The 20,619-nt window shown below is 36.4% G+C and overlaps 3 protein-coding genes across 4 annotated transcripts in view; 1 reads left to right on the top strand and 2 right to left on the bottom strand.

Moving 5' to 3' along the window:
* sh3pxd2ab (SH3 and PX domains 2Ab) overlaps positions 1-20,619 on the top strand; it is a 118,509-nt gene that overhangs the window by 4,624 nt on the left and 93,266 nt on the right. The gene's annotated exons all lie outside the window — the stretch shown is intronic.
* The window catches only part of LOC141378555 (uncharacterized), an 876,211-nt gene that overhangs the window by 816,686 nt on the left and 38,906 nt on the right, over positions 1-20,619 (bottom strand). The gene's annotated exons all lie outside the window — the stretch shown is intronic.
* npy4r (neuropeptide Y receptor Y4) lies at positions 5,661-18,330 on the bottom strand. 2 transcript variants are annotated; one of them, XM_005158664.6, is made up of 2 exons: positions 16,685-18,330; positions 5,661-9,508 (listed from the first exon to the last, which is right to left on the bottom strand). In XM_005158664.6, the coding sequence occupies exon 2, from the start codon at positions 9,462-9,464 to the stop codon at positions 8,331-8,333; it is 1,134 nt and encodes a 377-aa protein (XP_005158721.1). In that variant the 5' UTR covers positions 9,465-9,508; positions 16,685-18,330; the 3' UTR covers positions 5,661-8,330.

Below are 20,619 nucleotides of genomic sequence, written 5' to 3'. Positions count from 1 at the left end.
TACACTAATCTACTAGGGATGCGTAATGTATGCTTTCAGTGTATACACTGTATATCACAATGTATGCATCAGTCAGAATCGTAGCTGTAATATTTTATAGGCAGAATTCAGAACTCATGAGATTTGTGAGTTACTTCAGAGTTTAGAAATAATGGAGACCATGTTTATCATTTGCTTGTGTCTTTTTTTGACACTTGTAACTGATAGCATTTCAAGAAAGTTTGAAAGCGTTCAGGCACAAGAAGTTGTAATTTAATTTAAATAAATGAATCTCAATCTAAATTACTTCATTTTTTACAAAGTAATCTGTTCAAATCATCTGTTCAAGTCATATTTATATCACCATATATACAGTACAAAACATTGATATTGTATTGTCTGATTGGCCAATATGGTGCATCTCCACCCTAAAATCCTTCCACAGCCTTTTCATGTCCATGAGTGCAAAATTTGGATGTACAATACTTTGGCTTATTCATCTTTTCCAAAGTCTCCCTTATACATGGCAAATGATATGTCTTCACATATAGCCTGTTTTCTGCTTGAGCCATGCAATTAGGCTTGGGTTGATGCCTGTCCTCATAAACTAATTTAATGAGATGCCTCCAACTGACTTCCATACATTGCAAGACATAAAAATGACAACGTGTGCAACTCATGCTTGATAGAGATATGAACTTCAGAGCAATCTGTCATGGAATAATGACTTAATTTACACTGAGAATCAGATATTCAATTAGGTCAGATGTCCAGATATTGGGTATGTATCTGATTTAAAACCAAATTTGGCAACGGCTTCGATTGGATGCAAAAAAGATATTGAATCTGATTCAGATTTGTGTGTTTACACACGTGCATCCAATTCAACCTGTGGCAGATGTGTGTAAAAAATCTCTTTTTTTCTGCCAGTGTAAACAGCCTTGGATGTTTTCAGACTAACAAGTAATCTCTGAAACATTCAGTATAATTTTATAGTACAGTCATCTCTTAAATGTCAAAAGATCTTTCTCATGTATCATTATAAATATTAATATTCTGCAGTTTAGGACAGGTACTGTACATGCCATACGCTCCCGTCCTGCATTCATTCGTTCATTTCCCCTTTATTCATCAGGGGTCACCTAAGCGGAATGAACCACCAACTTATCCAGCAAATGTTTTATGCATCGAATGCCCTTCCAGCTGCAACCCATCACTGGGAAACACCCATACACACTCATTCACACAAATACACAACCGCCAATTTAGTTTATCCAATTCACCTATAACGCATGGATCCACACGATAACGGGGAGATCATGCAAACTCCACACAGAAATGCCAACTAACCAGTGATCTTCTTGCTGTGAGGTGACAGAGATAACCACTGAGCCACTGTGTCACCCCTCCCATTCTGCAATTTGTTACAATTTGTTTCCATTTACCAGAGACTCATAAGCCAAGTCATCCATCTCATGTTTTTACGAGACCACAGAATGATGCAAAAGAGAAATTAGCACTGATAGGGAAGGTTGCTTTGGGTAAGGGTCAGTTTGACAGCTATGCTTCAGTTGACCAATCAGAACCATGTATTCCAAATTATGCATGGCATGCAATAAGTTTATAGTCATGTTTGGTTAACATGGCGTTCTTGAAGGGTTTTAATAGGGAAACATGAACTCTGCAGTCACAATGTGTTCTCGTGGATTTTGTTTTTCAGTTTGGACTGTTTTATTATTCATTTTCCTTTGGCTTAGTCTGATTTATCAGAGGTCGCCACAGCGGAATGAACCGACAACTATCCCAGCATATGTTTTATGCTGCAGATGTCCTTCCAGCTGCAACCCAGCACTGGAAAACAACCATACACACTCAGAAAATTTAGTTCACCTGATTCACCTATACCGCATGTCTTTGAATCATGGGGGAAACCCAATCGAACAAGGGGAGAACATGCAAACTCTATACAGAAATGCCAACTGGCCCAGCCAGGAATCGAACCAGCGACTTTCTTGCTGTGAGGCGACAGTGTTTACCGCTGAGCTACCGTGCTCTCTTTATATGGATGGACTGAGGATATAAAATGATAAATATGTGTTGTTTAATTCTAAACATTTAATGACACCTCGCTATAAACCGAGCATTGAACACTACCAAGTCTACTGCAACCATTTATCCATGCAACTGAAAGAGTCAATCATAAGGAAATCCAATTTCACATTCAAGCACCTGGAACAATTTATATTCATGACAGCGGTGGTAATGGTCCTTGTGAAGATTAAAATAGCTGATTTAGTTTGGTTTTTGAATTCTCTGAAATATTGGCTGTGCCTATAAAGTGCAAATAGCTTACAGCTTTTTTTTTTTAAAGCAACAAAAGAAAAGTCTTTGAAGAAATGTGCAATGCTAATTTAAAAGTTTGCTGACTAAGATGACAACCTGTGGACAGATTAGCATGCCAGAGATTAATGTCATTTTTCATTTGCACTATTAAAATATAATTATTAATAATCTAAATTATATTTATTAATAAAATGCTTAAATTTTATTAGCGATTTTAAGATATGAAAAGTGCTTAGATTTGGGAATATATATTTGAAACTGCTTGAAAATGCAGTTGCGTTGCTTTCATAATAATAACTAATCTTACTAAATAGGTAATAATCAATATCTGTTTAGATAAATTTAGATAGTTTTGCTTTTGCAAAAAAAAAAAACAACAACAACAAAATAACTCTGAAGACTGCAAATGTACCTGTCTTTTTATCTGCTTCCTTTGAAATTACAATAAATGATAAAAAACATGAGACACATTTAAAATAAACTACATATAAGTAAATTGGAGTAATGTTCAAACATGCCATCAAAAAGGTCCTTAGAATACTACTATATACTGTAACATAGCATTTGATATAATTAGGCCTGTCATGATATCTGTTTTTTGTTGTACGATATATTGCATGAAAATATATTGAAATAAATTAAATTATTGTCATTTTAAGACCATTTTATGCCACTCATTATATAATGCCAGAATGACTATTTAATATCTTCACAATGCAAGTACACTATTGCAAAGAACGCATAATATTTTATTCTTATGAATATTTAATTTAATTGTAGTCATTATAACAATTTATTAATTAGGCATTGGGATAATAACGTGAAAGGGCCTATCCCAAATGAATAATAATAAATGTTAACAAAAGAGTGCAAGATAAAAGTAACAGAGGCTGCAATATCATATCTATTTTTAGATGTCTGACACCCACATGAAAATATACTAAAGTCATTAATAGTAAATACTATAGTGTTTTTTATAACCATATTGACACTGACACCTTCAATAGAGACATTGCGCAATCAGCTAAAATGTTGAGCTGGTTTTATACATTGCATCAGGTCATGAGGTCATGTGCCTGTGTTGTGTGATAAGTCAATATATTGATTATTGTGACAGGCCTAGATATAATGTGATGAAGTATATATATGTAAATATGTAATTTGCCACTATTAAAAAGTGATGCAAAGGTTTAAAAATACCTGGAAATTGATTGAAAAGTCTTTAAATTTGACTTTGGAAAATATGTAAAAACCCTGTAATAATAAACTATAATTCCAGACAATTACATAAAGTAATAAAACAGTATCAAGACTTGTCATCACATTTAATACACACTGAAAAATAAAAAGGCAATCATCGTTTCCCTCCGTTTATCTTCTGGTGACATTCAATCTTACTTACAAAAACAAACTGGTGTCAAAACAATTTAAGTATAGTGAAGAAATACAGGCAAACATATCCACAAGTGGGAACTTTACAGCATGAGCCAACTGTACCATTCCAGGAAAAATCATATTAAACTCATCTATCCTCTCTTCTCTCTTTACCTCTCCCTCTAAATCTCAGATTTTCTCTTTTACAACGTTTGGTATCACCCCAATTGCTCATAAAAGAGATTTATTGATGTTCCATTCATGGATATGGCATTACACTGATACTAAACAGAACAGTAAACATTTAAAATGTTTCACACTAAAATAACATATAGTCACATTCAATTCAGGCATTAAAATCTGTTTCGAGAAACTTGTAGATTGCGTGATACAAAAGGTAAAAAAAGAACATGCATGTATGTATGTATGTATGTATGTGTGTGTGTGTGTGTGTGTGTGTGTGTGTGTGCGTGTGTGTGTGTGTGTATATATATATATATATATATATATATATATATATATATATATATATATATATATATATATATATATATATATAACCGGCCACTTTATTAGGCACACCTTACTAGTACCAGTTTAAGACCCCATTTTGCCTTCAGAACTGCCTTAATTCTAGATTCAACATTGACAAGGTAAGGGAAGTATTCCTCTGAGATTTTGGTCCATATTGACATGATAGCATCACGCAGTTGCTGCAGATTTGTCAGCTGCACATCCATGATACGAATCTCCGCCTCCACCACATCCCACATGTGCTCTATTGGATTGAGATCTGGTGACTGTGGAGGCCATTTGAGTACAGTGAACTCATTGTCATGTTCAAGAAACCAGTCTGAGATGATTCACGCTTTATGACATGGTGCATTATCTTGCTGGAGGTAGCCACCAGAAGATGGGTACACTGGCCATAAAGGGATGGACAGGGTCAACAACAATACTTAAGGAGGCTGTGGTGTTGACATGATGCTCAATTGGTACTAATGGGCCCAAAGTGTGCCAATAAAATATCCCCCACGTCATTACACAACCACCACTAGCCTAAACCGTTGATACAAGGCAGGATGGATCCATGCTTTCATGTTGTTGACGCCAAATTCTGATCTTACCATTCATATGTCTCAGCGGGAATTGAGACTCATCAGACTAAGCGACGTTTTTCCAATATTCTATTGTCCAATTTTGGTGAGCCTGTGTGAATTGTAGCCTCGGTTTCCTGTTGTTTGCTCAAGGAGTGGCACCAGGTGTGGTCTTCTGCTGCTGTAGCCCATCTGCCTCAAGGTTGAACGTGTTGTGCATTCAAAGATACTCTTCTGCATATGTCAGTTATAACGAGTGGTTATTTGAGTTACTGTTGCCTTTCTATCAGCTCGAATCATTCTGGCCATTCTCTTCTGACCTCTGGCATCAACAAGGCATTTGTGCCCACAGAACTGCCACTCACTGGATATTTTCTCTTTTTCAGACCATTCTCTGTAAACCCTAGAGATGGTTGTGTGTGAAAATCCCAGTAGATCAGCAGTTTCTGAAATACTCAAACCAGCCAGGCACCGACTACCGTGCCACATTCAAAATCACTTAAATCAGCTTTCTTCCCTATTCTGATGCTCGGTTTGAACTGCAGCAGATCGTCTTAATCATGTCTACATGCCTAAATGCATCGAGGTACTGCCATGTGATTGACTGATTGGATATTTGCATTAATGAGGGGTTGGGCAGGTGTACCTTATGAAGTATATAGTGAGTATATATGTGTATATATTTGTTTATGTATGTATACATGCATACAAACACATACAAATATACATGCACGTATATGTCATATGTGCTGTTAAAATTGTGGGGGCATTATGGGAACAGTGACTTGAATCTTATTATTACAGATAAGGCATACCTTTTCCCAGGTGGTCGTTCAAAAAACAGGTTATTAGATTTTTCTTCCCTTTGTCTTCAAATGATCTAATCTGCCTGGAAAGGTTACAAGCTCTCAATTTTATTAGTTGATTTTGAACTACATGACATTACATGATAACTAAATCATGACATGGGTGTACTCTTGAAATGTGGATGCTCTATCCATTGGGAATGCACTTGAAAATAAATTAAAGCAGAATTCATTTATCATACAGTGTAATACTCTCATCAATCATGTAGACAGCTGAGTTACACAGCCTGACATGAGATCTGCAATCTGAACAGATGTTAGGTTTGTCTATTTCTTAAGAAGGTCACTGCTACGTCTCTTTCTCTGTCAGTTCCATCTAAAGTTTCTTTCAAGTTTTAATACTTTATACATCAGTATCTGTTTGCATGTTCTGTAAGGCTACATATTTGATACTACAACCTCAGTATATTTAAAAAAAATGCTGCTTTGTGCTGATGTTGTGTGTGTGTGTGCGTTTGTTTAAAAAGAAGAGCCACAAAAATAAGCCCTGGTGGAATGAAAAACTCCAGCCCAGTTTTGTTTGCTCAGTGGATATAGTCAGTTTTCCCCTTTAAGGCTGCAGCTTGACATTTATAAGCTGACAGGTATATTCAGATTTATTGTGGGTTTTTGCTTGCATTACGCTTAGGCATTAGGGTTAGCATTAGGGCTTAGCTAACTGCAATTTCCAGGCATTTGTACACTGTCAGTGCCTCCAAACTTAGCTCTGTGCCTCAAGGAAGAAGAGATAATGTTTCAAATGCAAGTATTGCCTTCGACTAATTCATTTCTTAGAGCTTTCATTGTGTTTGGGTGAAAAATAAACTACATGGCCCAGAGACCATCTTGTGCTGCCTTAACCATATATAGCCCACAAGATTTAGCAATATAAATGCATTTAAAATCTAAAATGCTACGGGAGACATAATCATCATACCTTAAAATTACAGCATAGGGATTAGATGCTTTCAATCCTGTGATTTCAAATGGGTTCTAGGCACAACTTCCTTCCTTGGACCAATTATATTCAACACCATACAATCTTAGAACAAGTTTTCATAAACATATTTTCAATACAGTTTTGTTACTTATACAGGTCTTTGCCAATATAAAATACATTTGCAGTGTTTTACACTATTCTCCTATTCCACCTTTAGCCTCAATTACAGTATGCATTTGCCAGGGAATTATTTCAACAATCTTCTGCACTGTCACTAAATTTATTTCTGTAGGGTTGGATTAGTTTAGTTTAGATTAGTTAACTACAAAAATTAAAATTCTCTTATTTTTCCTAATTCCTCACCTTCATGTCTTTCTAATCCCCTGAAACCTTCAGTTACCTTTGTAACACAAATTATACAATTTTAGATGAAATATAAGAGCTTTCAGAATCTCCATATACAGCAAAGTCCACAAATGTCATGCTTCCATACTTTATAGCACACTAAAATCAGTATGCAACTTGAGTAATATGTCCGAATTCATAGAATTCGTAAAACGGTATGCACCCGGGTGACCTACTACTTGGCGAGATTCTAGGTGCATCCTAAATCACATACTTATACACTATTTTACGCTATTTTATAGTATAAATAGTGTAAGTAGTGCCATCACACTGAAAACTCTAAAAAGATTAAATGCATTTTAAATACTCGGATGATGCACTTATTCAACCGGTAAAATGAAGTGTGGAATGTTGGACACTTCACACACTCAACGACTGCAACTTTCCTCACATAGTGGAAGGGGTGGAGCTTTTTGGGCTCATGTTGGATTACATTATGTGAAAGCAAAAGTTTCCTACTTGAGTGATTATACCGCCTCCCTATTGAGAATGTGGTTATACTCATGGCACGTATATTTGGTAGTTTGGTCATTTATTTCACCATTTTGGCAACTGACAAACGTCATCTGAGAAACTGTTTAAATTTCCACCTTGTAGAAAAAAGTTAAAACGACACTATACTATGCTATTGGGTGTGTAAATGCATAGGTACATAGTGCATAGTGTAGAGCATGCTATTTGGGATGCAGGTTCTGAAGTGTGCATTCGATGGATGCTATGCTATCCCATGATGCACCACGAGAAAATTTTATGAATGGGAGTGAAGTGATGCAACTGATGTGGGTAGGCCATGTGATAAATTCAAAAGCCAAAAGTTCTGAGGTAATTTTGGATGCAGCGATTTTCAAAGTATTCCATGTGACTTCAGTGGTTTGATGCCAATTTGTTCTGCATTAGATCAGGGTGGGCATTTACTATTTGGAATATGACACTTGCGTGTTGTACTGCTAAATCTATTAGCAAATGTACATCCTGAAGACCTTACAAAGAAGAAAATATGTTCACGGAGCTTTGTACAATCATAGTTGGACCACTGAAGACACATGGAATGTTCTATCAATGTTTTTGAATCCGTTTCTGTACGTTGAACTCTCAGGAGCATTGCTGTCTATGGAGGATGAGGGAGCTCTCAGATCTCATTCAAAGTATCTTACAGTGATTTCTGAAATAGAACAAAGATCTCAAGAGATCAGAACAACATAAACTGACCCCTTTAATCAACATGTTAATTAAGATCACAGGGCTGGAGACTGTGTAAAAGGTTTGGCACTGCAGTGGATACTCATTGTACATTCAAACTCAGTACTGGTTTTATTGTCATTCATCATCATAAATTGATTAGGACGCTTACACAGAATTGTTTCTGAGTCTAAAAGATGTCCGTGACACATCAGTGTTCATTGTAGACATTGGAAAGTGTTCGTAGCTGTCCTCTAGTGGCTGAAAATGGCAGTGTAACACCACGGAGGCCACGTCCTTGCGGAAGTTGCTGTTGAGGAATCCATAGATGATGGGATTGACGCAGGTGGAGCTCATGGCTAACAGATGGCAGAGTGAAAACAGCAGATTGTGGTTGCACACGGGCAGCACCTCCTGGTGCCAGTCTGCCACCACATTGAAGGCATTTAAAGGCAGCCAGCACACAGCAAACGCAGCTACCAAAGTGGCAAGCATGACGTTTATGCGTTTACTGTGCATCACACGCCTGTGTTCATCCTCTCTGTTGCGGCTGCACTGGCGCTCCAGCATGCGTTCTCTTCGCTGCAGCCGGAGGAAGATGCGAAGGTAGCAAAGTAGCATGAGGAGCAGAGGACAGCAGTACTGGAATAGCAACAAGCTGGTGGTGTAGGCAAGTTTGTGCTCTTGAGAAGGCCAAACTTCCAGACAGACCTGCAGCTGACTGAGCGGCGCTGGAAACAAACTGTATGGCTCGCTGGTGAGCAAGTGGAACGCCAGGAACGGTAATGATGTTACACAGGCCAACAGCCACACAGTCAAAACGGCAATGTATGCCTGTGGGACGCTCGGCTTCCAGCCAGACGGGTGCAGGATGAGCTGATGCCTTTCAAGTGCAATCAAAACTAGGGACAGAACCGAAACTGTGACAGACACACACTGCACAAATGGCATCAGGCGACATAGCAGCGCACCGAAAATCCAGTGGTCCATGAGTGTGTAAACCACAGTGAAGGGAAGGCAGAACACACTCACTAGGATGTCAGAGACCGACAGGTTGGCAATGAGGATGCTAGTGACGTTAGGAGGGTCCCGCTGGTGCATAATAATGCAAATGAGGAGGATGTTACCGAGCAAGCCCAAAATAAGCACCAGGCAGTAGCATAGCACTAGTGTGAGTGTCATGGTGCTGGATTGCCAGCAGGGGACGTCAAGCAGGAACAGACTACTGTTGCTTTGATTGTGGGTGAGGGTGGAGTTTAGCAGCGCCTGCCACAACGGCATGTCAAAGAGAGCCGACGGCATTGGCCACCTCAGGATAGCTCCAGACAGCAAATCATCTTGGGAGTCTGAAAATAACAAAGAGGTGCATCTAAATTAGACATGCACACCCCTAGGACACTCAGCATGCTTTTGATAAGATATGATACTATAGGGACTAGGTTATTTTGGAAATAACGAGGATGTGAAGTGACCTTTCACAATTTTACTCTTTAAGACAAGGTTTTACTTAATGCCTTCTAATGCACCGTACCTCTGAGAGCATGTATTATTATAGACCTTTATGTGAAAAAGAGAGCTGTGTTGACACCTTTGATTAAAAATAAAACAGATCTCTTTATTTGACTTTTTCTATAGTCGAACGTAATGGGAAAGAGATAAAAGCAAAGCGCGTGGGAGGAATGATACTGTGACCCTGCTGAGGGATTTGCAGTGCGTCCAATTATAGATGTTCCTTTGGGGGTGGCCATTGATCAAGACCTGCAATGGCTCATAATGAGAACGCAGTTGGCCCGCCTTGGCAAACCATCCATAGATTGTAGGCTAATGGAAACTGTAGTGTTTTTATCTTTGTGTGTGTATCTTGGGTAGCAGGCTTGCAGAACGGCCTTATATCGATCTGAGTGTTCTGTGGATAATCTATAGATGCTCTGAAGTCACTGCACAACTCTTCCTGATGTACTCTTTTGCAGTGTCTGAAAAGTGCCTCACATTCCATTAATCACTAGTCTAAATATTCAGTTCATCCAGAAATATAAATGGAGTCCTTTACTAACCCTGCTCTTGTGTACCCCTTGTTATTTTTCATACCACCAAAGAAGAATTTTGGCTTGTCTTTGTCAATGGAGGCAGTGAAAAGTGATGAGTAGGGATGGATGATAACATCTCATATCTATATCTCATATCTATAATGATATACTGTATATCATAATATAGTAACATTTTGTAAATTAATTCAGTTAATAGCTATAACTAAAAATAGTATATAGTGCATCCGGAAAGTATTCATAACGCTTCAATCTTACCACATTATTTTTTATGTTACAGCCTTTTTCCAAAATGGATTAAACTTATTTATTTACTCAAAATTCTATACACAATACCCCATAATGACAATCTGAATAAAGATTTGTTGAAATTATTGCAAATTCATTAAAAAAATAAAAACCTGAAAAATCAAATGTACATAAGTATTTACAGTCTTTGCCATGAAGCTCTAAATTGAGCTCAAGTACATTCTGTTTCCACTGATCATTCTTGACATGTTTCAGCAGCTTAAATGGAGTTCACCTGAGGTAAATTCAGATTCACATGATTTGAAAAGGCATACACCTGTTTAAGTGCCTGGGTTGACAGTGCATGTCAAAGCACGAACCAAGCATGAGGGCAAAGGAATTGTCTGTAGACCTCTATGACAGGATTGTCTCAAGGCAAGGTAACAGAAAAATGTCTGCTGCTCTGAAAGTTCAATGAGCACAGTGGCCTCCATCATCCGTAAGTGGAAGATGTTTGGAACCACCAGTACTCATCCTAGAGCTGGCGAGCCATCTAAGCTGAGTGATCAGGGGAGAAGGGCCTTAGTCAGGGAATGGATCAATAACCCGGTGGGCACTCTGTCTGAGCTCCAGTGTTCTTCTGTGGAGAGAGGAGAACCTTACAGAAGGACAAGCATCTGTGCAGCAATCCACCAATCACACTGAAAACCCTAATAAGTTGACTGAACTAAATTAATTGAGTAAACTTGTTGCCTCAATTTAATTGAGTAATGGAGTCTCCCAAAATGGCGTATTTGATTAAATAAAGTTAAATATGCAAGTTTTGGGAGACTCCACCACTCAATGAAATTGAGGAAGCTAGTTTACTCAATTAATTTAGTTTAGTCAACTTATTAGGGTTTTCAGTGCAGACCTGTATGATAGAGTGGCCAGACGGAAACCACTCACCACCTGTAATTTGCCAAAAGGCATCTGAAGGACTCTCAGACCATAAGAAACAAAATTCTCTAGTCTGATGAGCTTAAAATTTAACTTTTTAGAGTAAATGCTAGGCATTAAAGGGCACCTATGGTAAAAAATCTACTTTTCAAGCTGTTTGGACAGATCTGTGTGTTGGTATAGTGTATAGACCGTCATACTGGGGTGATATGAACACACCAAGTCCTTTTTTTTCAATTTAACTACAAAAAAAAAAGGGTCGGCCAATTGGAGCTGTTTTTAAATCGATCGCACCATTACGTAGGTGTGCGATTTTTTTTCTTTTTTTTTTTTTTTCTTTTTTTCCCCCCCGCCCACCGAATTGATTGACAGCTGCGCGCATTAACATGTTCCGGTAGTCACGTGTATATGTCAACAAAACCAGACAGACTTACGCAAAGCAACCGGAAATATATATATATATATATATATATATATATATATATATATATATATATATATATATATATATATATATATATACTGTATATATATACATACATATGCTTTGTTACCATTGCAAACAAAATGATTAATTGGTGTTGTGTTTATGAGTGAGTCAGAGTGAACTGCACCAGTGAATTGCATAAGCATTTTGAACAGACAACTTGTCATGATTTCTATGAAATAATATATAAAATTAAGGTAATATTTTTCCCTGCCCAAACCCTATTTTATTAACCCCAAAATAAATATGGCACGTATCACACAGGATTATTCTTTAATACTTTTGTGTCAAAAGCTTAATCATGGCCTCTGTTCACCACCAATGTATGATTTTATTTATTGTAAATTCTCCTTTTGTGATCAGGAAAAGGAGGATGGGCATTAAGCTTGGGAAAATACATGAGGAACAGTAAGTTTGTTTTTGACTAAAATAACACACCTGCATGACTGTATTTCTTGGAACAGAAAAAGAGATGTTATACATGCTTTATTCCTTTCATAAAACGTCCAACTTTGGAATGGTGACGTTGTAATTGCATACAATATCAGGGAATGGGACTGCTTTATTCTTGCCTCTTTATGTTAATTTTTTATTGACGATTTAATCGATATCCAGCAGATTTGGAATAAAATGCAGCAATTACCATCACTATGATTGCATTCAAATTCACAATTATTGTAACTTTAAACGCATCTGTTTAGCTGTGGGTTTACTGAATGAGCATTCTGCTATGTGCGACAGATCGCACTATTATGTCTTTCTTTTTTCATTCTTTTAAAACCTGTTTAAACACATTATAATCATTTTTTTTTGTTTTTAATATTTTTTTTCTTTTAATCATTTTATTTTCTTGTTTATTTTATTCTTGTTTAAGTAAAGCACTTTGAATTACCCTTGTGTATGTGCTATATAAATAAACTTGCCTAACACTAGCACATTATTATAAAATGTAGATGGTCAGCTTGTTGACGATTGTGTAATTTTAGGCAAAATGAGACAGTAGATGCATCATATGGTTTTATATATGTAACTGCGCAAAATTTTAACAGCGAAAGAAAACAATATGGATTGTGGGAAAAGCGAATACAGCTAAAAAAGATAGCCCACCCAAGAATGAAAATTCACTCATTATTTACACACCCTTAAGTTTCTTTATTCTGTTGACCGTAAAATATATTATGAAGAAAGCTGAAAACCTGTAACCTCTGACTTTGGAAGTCAATGGTTACAGGACTTCAGCATTCTTCAAAATATCTTCTTTTGTGTTCAACAGAAGAAAGAAAGATAATGATGATCCATTTTGGGTGAACAATTCCCTTTAGTAAGTGCAGCAATATTTCTGTCCTTTACATGCTGGAGCCCACCTCAATCAATCTTTCATTTTATGATAATTTGCTACAGTATTTCTGATAGCATGTGAAGACTGCAATAGGCAGGGTATTCATGCTGTTTTTTTTCCATACAGTTAAAGGCATGGGTTATCAGAAGTTGTGTAAAAAAGGTAAAAACACAAAGAATATTTCATATATTTTCATAAATGTTTATAGATGACTCATGCACTGCTCCACAATTTCAAACAACTGCCTTGAGTGAGAAAGAGAATGAAATTGAAGTTTATAAAAAGAAAAAGCCGCAGCAACACTCTCTTTTTGTGTTTCAGAAATTCATACAGGTTTGTAAAAGCATAGGTGACTTACTGATGACAGCGGCACAGCCAATCATTACAATTTGTGCGGCGTATCATTATGTGGGCAACCGGTGTGAAAATCAAAAGAAAATTGCAGAAGAGCTGATTGTGTTGAAACCCTGATGAGAATCTCAGTCATCCGTAAGTTTAAGGTAAAGAGGCATAGTTAGCGTTTGACTGGGCTTTTCAGAGCTAGGTATTCAACACTGACCAGATTTTTATTTTCACAGCAAATAACATTTTGACGCTTGGCTTTAGTTGTGTGTCTGTCTTCTCTATTTTTCTTTGTTAGTCTCTCTCGATCGCCCTCTCTCTCATTCACAGGAGAGACATAATGAGATAATTGTTGACTTCCTGGTGCAATCAGAGTGCCTCATTTAATTACAATATAATATTAGAATTCCCTCATCGCCAAACAAGTCTGCAACTTGGCAAACACAGAGCCAAGCTGAGACTAAAATCTGGTTATTGTGGTCAAATGTGTGGGGGTTTTAATTCATACATGCATTTTTCAACACTTTTACCATTATTAACCATAATTCCAGTTGGATTGGAAGTTAACTAAAGATCAAATAAAATAAAGGTCATCTGTTTCATTCTTGGTGTGAAGTTATTATTTCACTCTTTGGTCAGATATTAGATTTTAAAATGTAAAAAATGAAAGATTTTTAAAGTTTAAATTTGAAAGCCCTGATCTGCAGCCTGTTTTTAGATCGTTTTAATTTGACCACCATCTTTTAATAATAAAAAATACAAATAAAATCCTTAAAGAATCTTTAACACCTGCACATGTGTTTTTGTGTGATAAAGAATGATCTCTAGCCTGCCTTACAACTGAAATCTTTTAATATCATCAAATGCTATTCTTCACCTGTGATAGGACTCAGATGGAGAGAAGATCGCATTAACCCCCTGCACCCTTTCTCCCTCTCTGTCATTTTCCTTTCATGATCATCCCAATCTCACATTATACTCACCTGTAGGAGAAAAATGAGGAGATTTTCTCCACGTTTTATGTGTCCCACAGACCAAATCTTGAAATTCTCAGATCTGCTTTCACACACAAAAAACTATACGCTTTCAAATATAATTTAAAACCCTGAGCTGTAGATTACATCTTATAACAAACAGATGTGTTCTCTGATTTAAGGTTTAGACATTTTTTTTAAATACTCACAATAGAGCTGTACAATTTATCAGAATTATTGACATTTTGGAAATGTGAATATTGAAACATACACTTACCAGCCACTTTATTAGCTACACCTTACTAGTACTGGGTTGGATCCCCTTTGTATTTTAGAACTGCCTTAATTCTTCGTGGTATAAATTCAACAAGGTACTGGAAATATCTCTAAGATTTTGACATATATTGACATGATAGCATCACGCAGTTGCTGCACATTCATGATGCGAATATCCTGTTCCACCACATCCTAAAGGTGCTCTATTGGATTGAGATCTGGTGACTGTGGAGGCCATTTAAGTACAGTAAACTCTTTGTCATATTAAAGAAACCAGTCTTAGATGATTCACGCTTTATGACATGGCGCATTATCCTTCTGGAAGTAGCCATCAGAAGATAAAGAGATGGAAATGGTAAGCAACAATACTTAGGTAGGCTGTGGCATTGAAAAGATGCTCAATTGGTACTAATGGGCCCAAAGTGTGCCAAGAAAATATCCCCCACACCATTACACCACCACCAATGATACAAGGCAGGATGGGTCCATGCTTTCATGTTGTTGACCATACTATCCGAATGTCACAGCAGAAATCAAGACTAATCAGACAAGGCAACATTTTTCCAATTTTCTATAGTGTGAATTGTAGCCTCAGTTTTCTGTTCTAAGCTGACAGGGGTGGCACCCAGTGTGGTCTTCTGCTGCTGTGGTTAACTGAGATACTGTTGCTTCTGATCTCTGGCATCAACAAGGCCTTTTTGCCCACAAAACTGCTGCTCTCTAGACCTTTTCTCTTATATGATTGTGCATGAAAATCCCAGTAGTTGGACAGATATACCTAATAAAGTGGTCGTGAGTGTACATATCAAAATGGTTTGCAATGAATACACTTATTTAATAGAAAAGCAACTTATTGGATGCTAAAAAATAAAAATAAATCTTTTATGAATTTATTTCTTCTATTAAACAATCAAAATATATACTGAAGAATGGTGAAAAAAGCAGCCATTGTCATGTTTTTTGTCTGTTTTTCTTTGTATTTAACAGAAGCCAAAAACTCAGAGGTTTTGAACAGGTGGAGGATGAGTACAAGTTTACATGATTTTAATTTTTGTGTGATCTTTCCCTTTGAGAAAGACCTTAAATAATTTTTTTAAAAATATTGTATTGTATATCAAATATAGAATATCTAGTAGTTAGCATTCTGTAATTGCATAGCACTTTAAATATCACACAGCCCTAACTCACAACATGATTGTTTCTTTTTTTATTTAAATCTTCTCTACACATAACATTTGGGTTGTTTATTCCTTTAATGTTATGTGGTGTATCAGAAGTAGCACATCCATAACAAGCTTAAACTGAACCCTGAGATTGTTTTCATACAGACTCCAATATGACCCAAATAAAATCTTATTACTATCACTAAATCTAGTCTGCTGACCGCCTGCACAAATATACCAATCTGCAGAGGTGTGCATGTGTTTATGTGTGCAAGGGAGAAAATTGCCACTGTGTCCTCACTTCATGGCAACACCAGAGAGCTTCAGTCTATGTCAACAAGTCCAACAGAGGACTGCGGCTTACTACAAGCTCTTTCAACCTGATCCAAACACCTGTGCATGTGCATGCATGGATGATGCTGGATGCAATATGGGAAAAGCAGTTAATGGGATCTAAAATGCTGAAACGACTTCACTGAATTCTCCTTTTAAAAGAAAAAAAAGCATCCAGGAGGCTTAACATCGCAGGCTCAGCTAATTTGCTAATTAATTCAGAAATATACAAAATACTTAACATGACAGATTCATTTGTTTGTGAAACGTTAAATTAAACACAACGGTTAAATTGCAGTCATTTTTACAAAACGGAGTTAAATAGCATGCATTCTTATTTAATACACATGTATAATGGAAACATGCATCTCTGTGTATAGCATTTTCAGAACTTACCTGTGTCTTCTACAGCAGATTGCTGTCAGGCAGTCGAGGGGAAAAAACAGTCTGATTCAGCCAACTCCAGATGTTCTACCTCAACACTCGCATCTCTTCTCTCTCTCTCTCTCTCTCTCTCTCTCTCTCTCTCTCTCTCTCTCTCTCTCTCTCTCCTCCTTCTTCATCTTGTGATCTCTCATTATTGCAGTGTGCTGTCTCTGTAGAAACTGTTCTGCTGGGCTTCACACTGTAAGCATAACCCCATGTATTTAACCGTGTGTTTACTGCCCACGTGTGACACGTGCAATGTACTGCAGTAGATTCTTTTGGATACCACTTAGAATCTGAAATAATTTATTTATTTATTTATTGACATGTATTTTTTAGAAAATCACTTGAAATGGTATGTGGTAAAATAAAAGAGTCTGGACTTTTTCCATCCATCCATCTCAGTTCATTTATCCATTCAATTATCCATTTGTCAATTTCTATCCATCCATCCATCAATATCCATTCATTTATCCATTTGTCAATTTCCATCCATTCATCATCCATCCATCCATCCATTTACAATTTCCACTCATCTAACATCCATTTATTTACAATTTCCATCCATCCATCCCCATTCATTTTTAACCAGCCATCCATCTTTATCCATTTCCACTTATCCCCATTCATCTCCAACCATCCTCATCCATTTCCATCCATCTCCATCCATTTCCATCTATCCTCATCCAACTCTATCCATTTCCATCCATCCTCATCTTCTTCCACCCATCCTAATCCATTTCCATCTATCATCATCCATTTCCAACTATCCTCATTCATTTCCATCCATCTCCATCCATTTCCATCTATCCTCATCCATCTCTATTTTCATCCATCATAATTCATTTCCCTCCCTTTCCATCCATCTCCAGCCATTTCCATCCATCCAGTATACACATGCAGCACGTTGTACATACATACACCTATTAAAGTCAGTCTGCCAAAACGACAGGTTGTGGACATTCTTTTATAGAATATTTAGACTTCTGTTTACACTTTGTGTAAATATCATCCATCACTCTTTCTATTTGCACTTTAGTCTAAGCTAAATCTTTTACTTTACCCAAGATTTTTTATGTCATTATATGCCATTGATGAGTAACTTATTGATGCAATCATATTAAATTAACTTGACAATATTTGTTTGTACATTCAATTAACATTCCCTTGTCAGTTCATTATGTCTTTAACAGCATATTTTAACTGCTGCTGTTCAGTTCTGATATATATAATAACTAAAAAAAACTGTGTGATACGGCTGTATATTGGCACTGGTTGCCTTAGTGCCCCCACCAGTGCCGATATACAGCCATATCGCACTGCTACTCAAAATAATCTATAAAAACAAAATCAAACATGGAGAGTCTCAAAAACCCATTTGTATGAGGAACTACTTTCTTCAGGATTCAAATCATAAGCTGACCGTTAAACAGTCGAGTGTGCATCTTTTAAACGTTAGATCTGTAGTGTCTGCTTTTTGCTGGCTGTATGTGGGCGGAGTAATACACAAAGGGTAAAGAGGCTGTAGGAGTTCTGATATTGCAGAATATAGCACGGCTATCAGCCAATCAGATTTGAGAACCAGACAGAACTGTTGTGTGTGTGTGTGTGTGTGTGTGTGTGTGTGTGTGTGTGTGTGTATATATATATATATATATATATATATATATATATATATATATATATATATATATATATATATATATATATATTTATATATATTTATATATATTTATATATATATATATATATATATATATATATATATATATATATATATATATATATATATATATATATATATATAATGAGAACTGATAGGAGAAATATATATATTTTATATTATATGACAGTTTTGTCTGTCTGGTTCTTGATAGATATTCTGCAAAAATATTTAGATCCAATATTCTGCAATAACATCATTTGTACAGCTACCTCACATTTGTATTACTCAGCCCACATAGCGACAAGAAGACACTCTACAGTTTGACAAATATTGCAGCTATTGGGCAACATAATGTACTTTTGAGGCTTTTTTTAGTTGAGTTTGTAGTTGTTTAGATTGCAACTACATTTGTTTATAAGGATAGTGCCTATTTCAAAATATTTATAATTTCTCTGAGATACCGTGTTGGCGTCCATTGGTGCCAGGACCGCATAATAACCCTTGCTTAGAAGATCAAAACAGCGTGATTTCTAAGTACAGCTGATCAAATCATTATTAAACTGGTAAGTGTTATTCTAAGTCAATCTCTCTCTTTTGTATAGATTAAAACATGTATACTTATTTATAAGGACAATGCCTATTTTAATACAGTTACTTTCCTATCCCAGTTCTCAGTGTTATTCAGAGACCTCACCCCCGAACACCCCTTCCTTATTGCAAACACAACAGTAGTCTGGCAGTGATTGCGCTGCTTTTTTAGATAATTATTGTGATATCACTATTGCAACCGAGAAATACTGTAGCACTGTAAAGGGTGTCACACAACAGATGCACTGTAGACCAGACACGCACATTTGTATGCTATTTAAAATTAAACTAATCAGATGGGGCTCTGTGGCGTGGCAGATATATGAACGGTGTCCTGAGTCGTGGCTGGGCGCCGTGAACAGCCACCTACTTGTAGCGCTGGTGTGTGTAACCTGATGGAAATCTATGTTTAGAATTCTAAAATGCATGGCGCTGCATGGTGTGACACTGCGCATTGCCAAGCGGTGTTTCTACTGTGCGACCAGTTTAAGAAGATATCTCTGTAGACATAGGGCATTTCATGTCAAGTTCAGCCTTATAATCTTAAAATGTCAGCAAAATCACCAGTTTTTTCATCACTTCATACATTTGGCTTGAAAATTATTCAAACACTAGCTCTAAAGAGATGTTGGTGAATTAGTAACAGCTTCTGTTGTTTTGACGTCAGCTGCAGATGTGAATGATTGGAGGAAGAAAGTAGTTTTTTAGACTGTGGTTGCTTTTATTTTTTTGTTTTACACAATTGGCACGCTAAGGCACTCGTCCCTCCAGTGCTGATATATAGCCATATATAAGGGTTCTTACAGGTGCTTGAAATCCTGGAAAATGCTAGATTTTTAATATAGTTTTTTCAAGGATAGAAAAGTGCTTGGATTTTAAACAAATTGCTTGAACCTGGTTGAATTTGAATTTGCAGGGCTTGAAACTGTGACTGTTGTGGTTGCATATGTGCACGTTTTTGTTTATGTTACCTCAAAATATATTTAGGAGCGTATAAATTGTTGTTGTGCGACCAGTTTGCATTGCAAAATGTTCATGGAGCTAATAATAAGCCAAAACAAATTAAATTTTAATTGTGTTAAATAGAATTATTAACAATTGTAAGTTAACAATACTGATTGTGTCCTATTAGAAATAACTTGATTATCGAACATCTGAAATTTAAGACAACTTAATTTTTTAAACTTATAGACATATTTTTAAACTTCAAACAGATTTTTTTTTTTGGTTTTGAATTCAAAGACTGTAGATATTGGGTATGTAAAAGTACAGTTTTAAGTTTTTAAGAATTCAAATTAACAAAATTCAAATTCAGATTGTTTTGGCACTATTGGCTTCATATGTATTTAAGAGCCATTCACCCAGAATGCATCTTTGCATCTGAAACGCCAATCCAATGACTGTAAAAACAATAGCAATGCACTTGAAATATCATGAACGACGGGTCATGAAAGTTTGGTACTACACCCAAGCCAAATCTGACTGTAAGCTCATTTCTTGAGATATCAACTTAAGGTAGAAAAAGATTAAACTTAAAAACATACTTCATCGAATAACTGAACTTTGTTTTTAAAATCAGTTTTAGATGAACTATCCCAATAAATCTATGCTCTAAAGTACTCAACAATTTAAGTTAAAGTGTCATATTGTG

Source organism: Danio rerio, chromosome 17 (assembly GCF_049306965.1).
Source record: "Danio rerio strain Tuebingen ecotype United States chromosome 17, GRCz12tu, whole genome shotgun sequence".
Taxonomy (NCBI): domain Eukaryota; kingdom Metazoa; phylum Chordata; class Actinopteri; order Cypriniformes; family Danionidae; genus Danio; species Danio rerio.
This window is presented reverse-complemented; position numbering and strand designations above follow the sequence as displayed.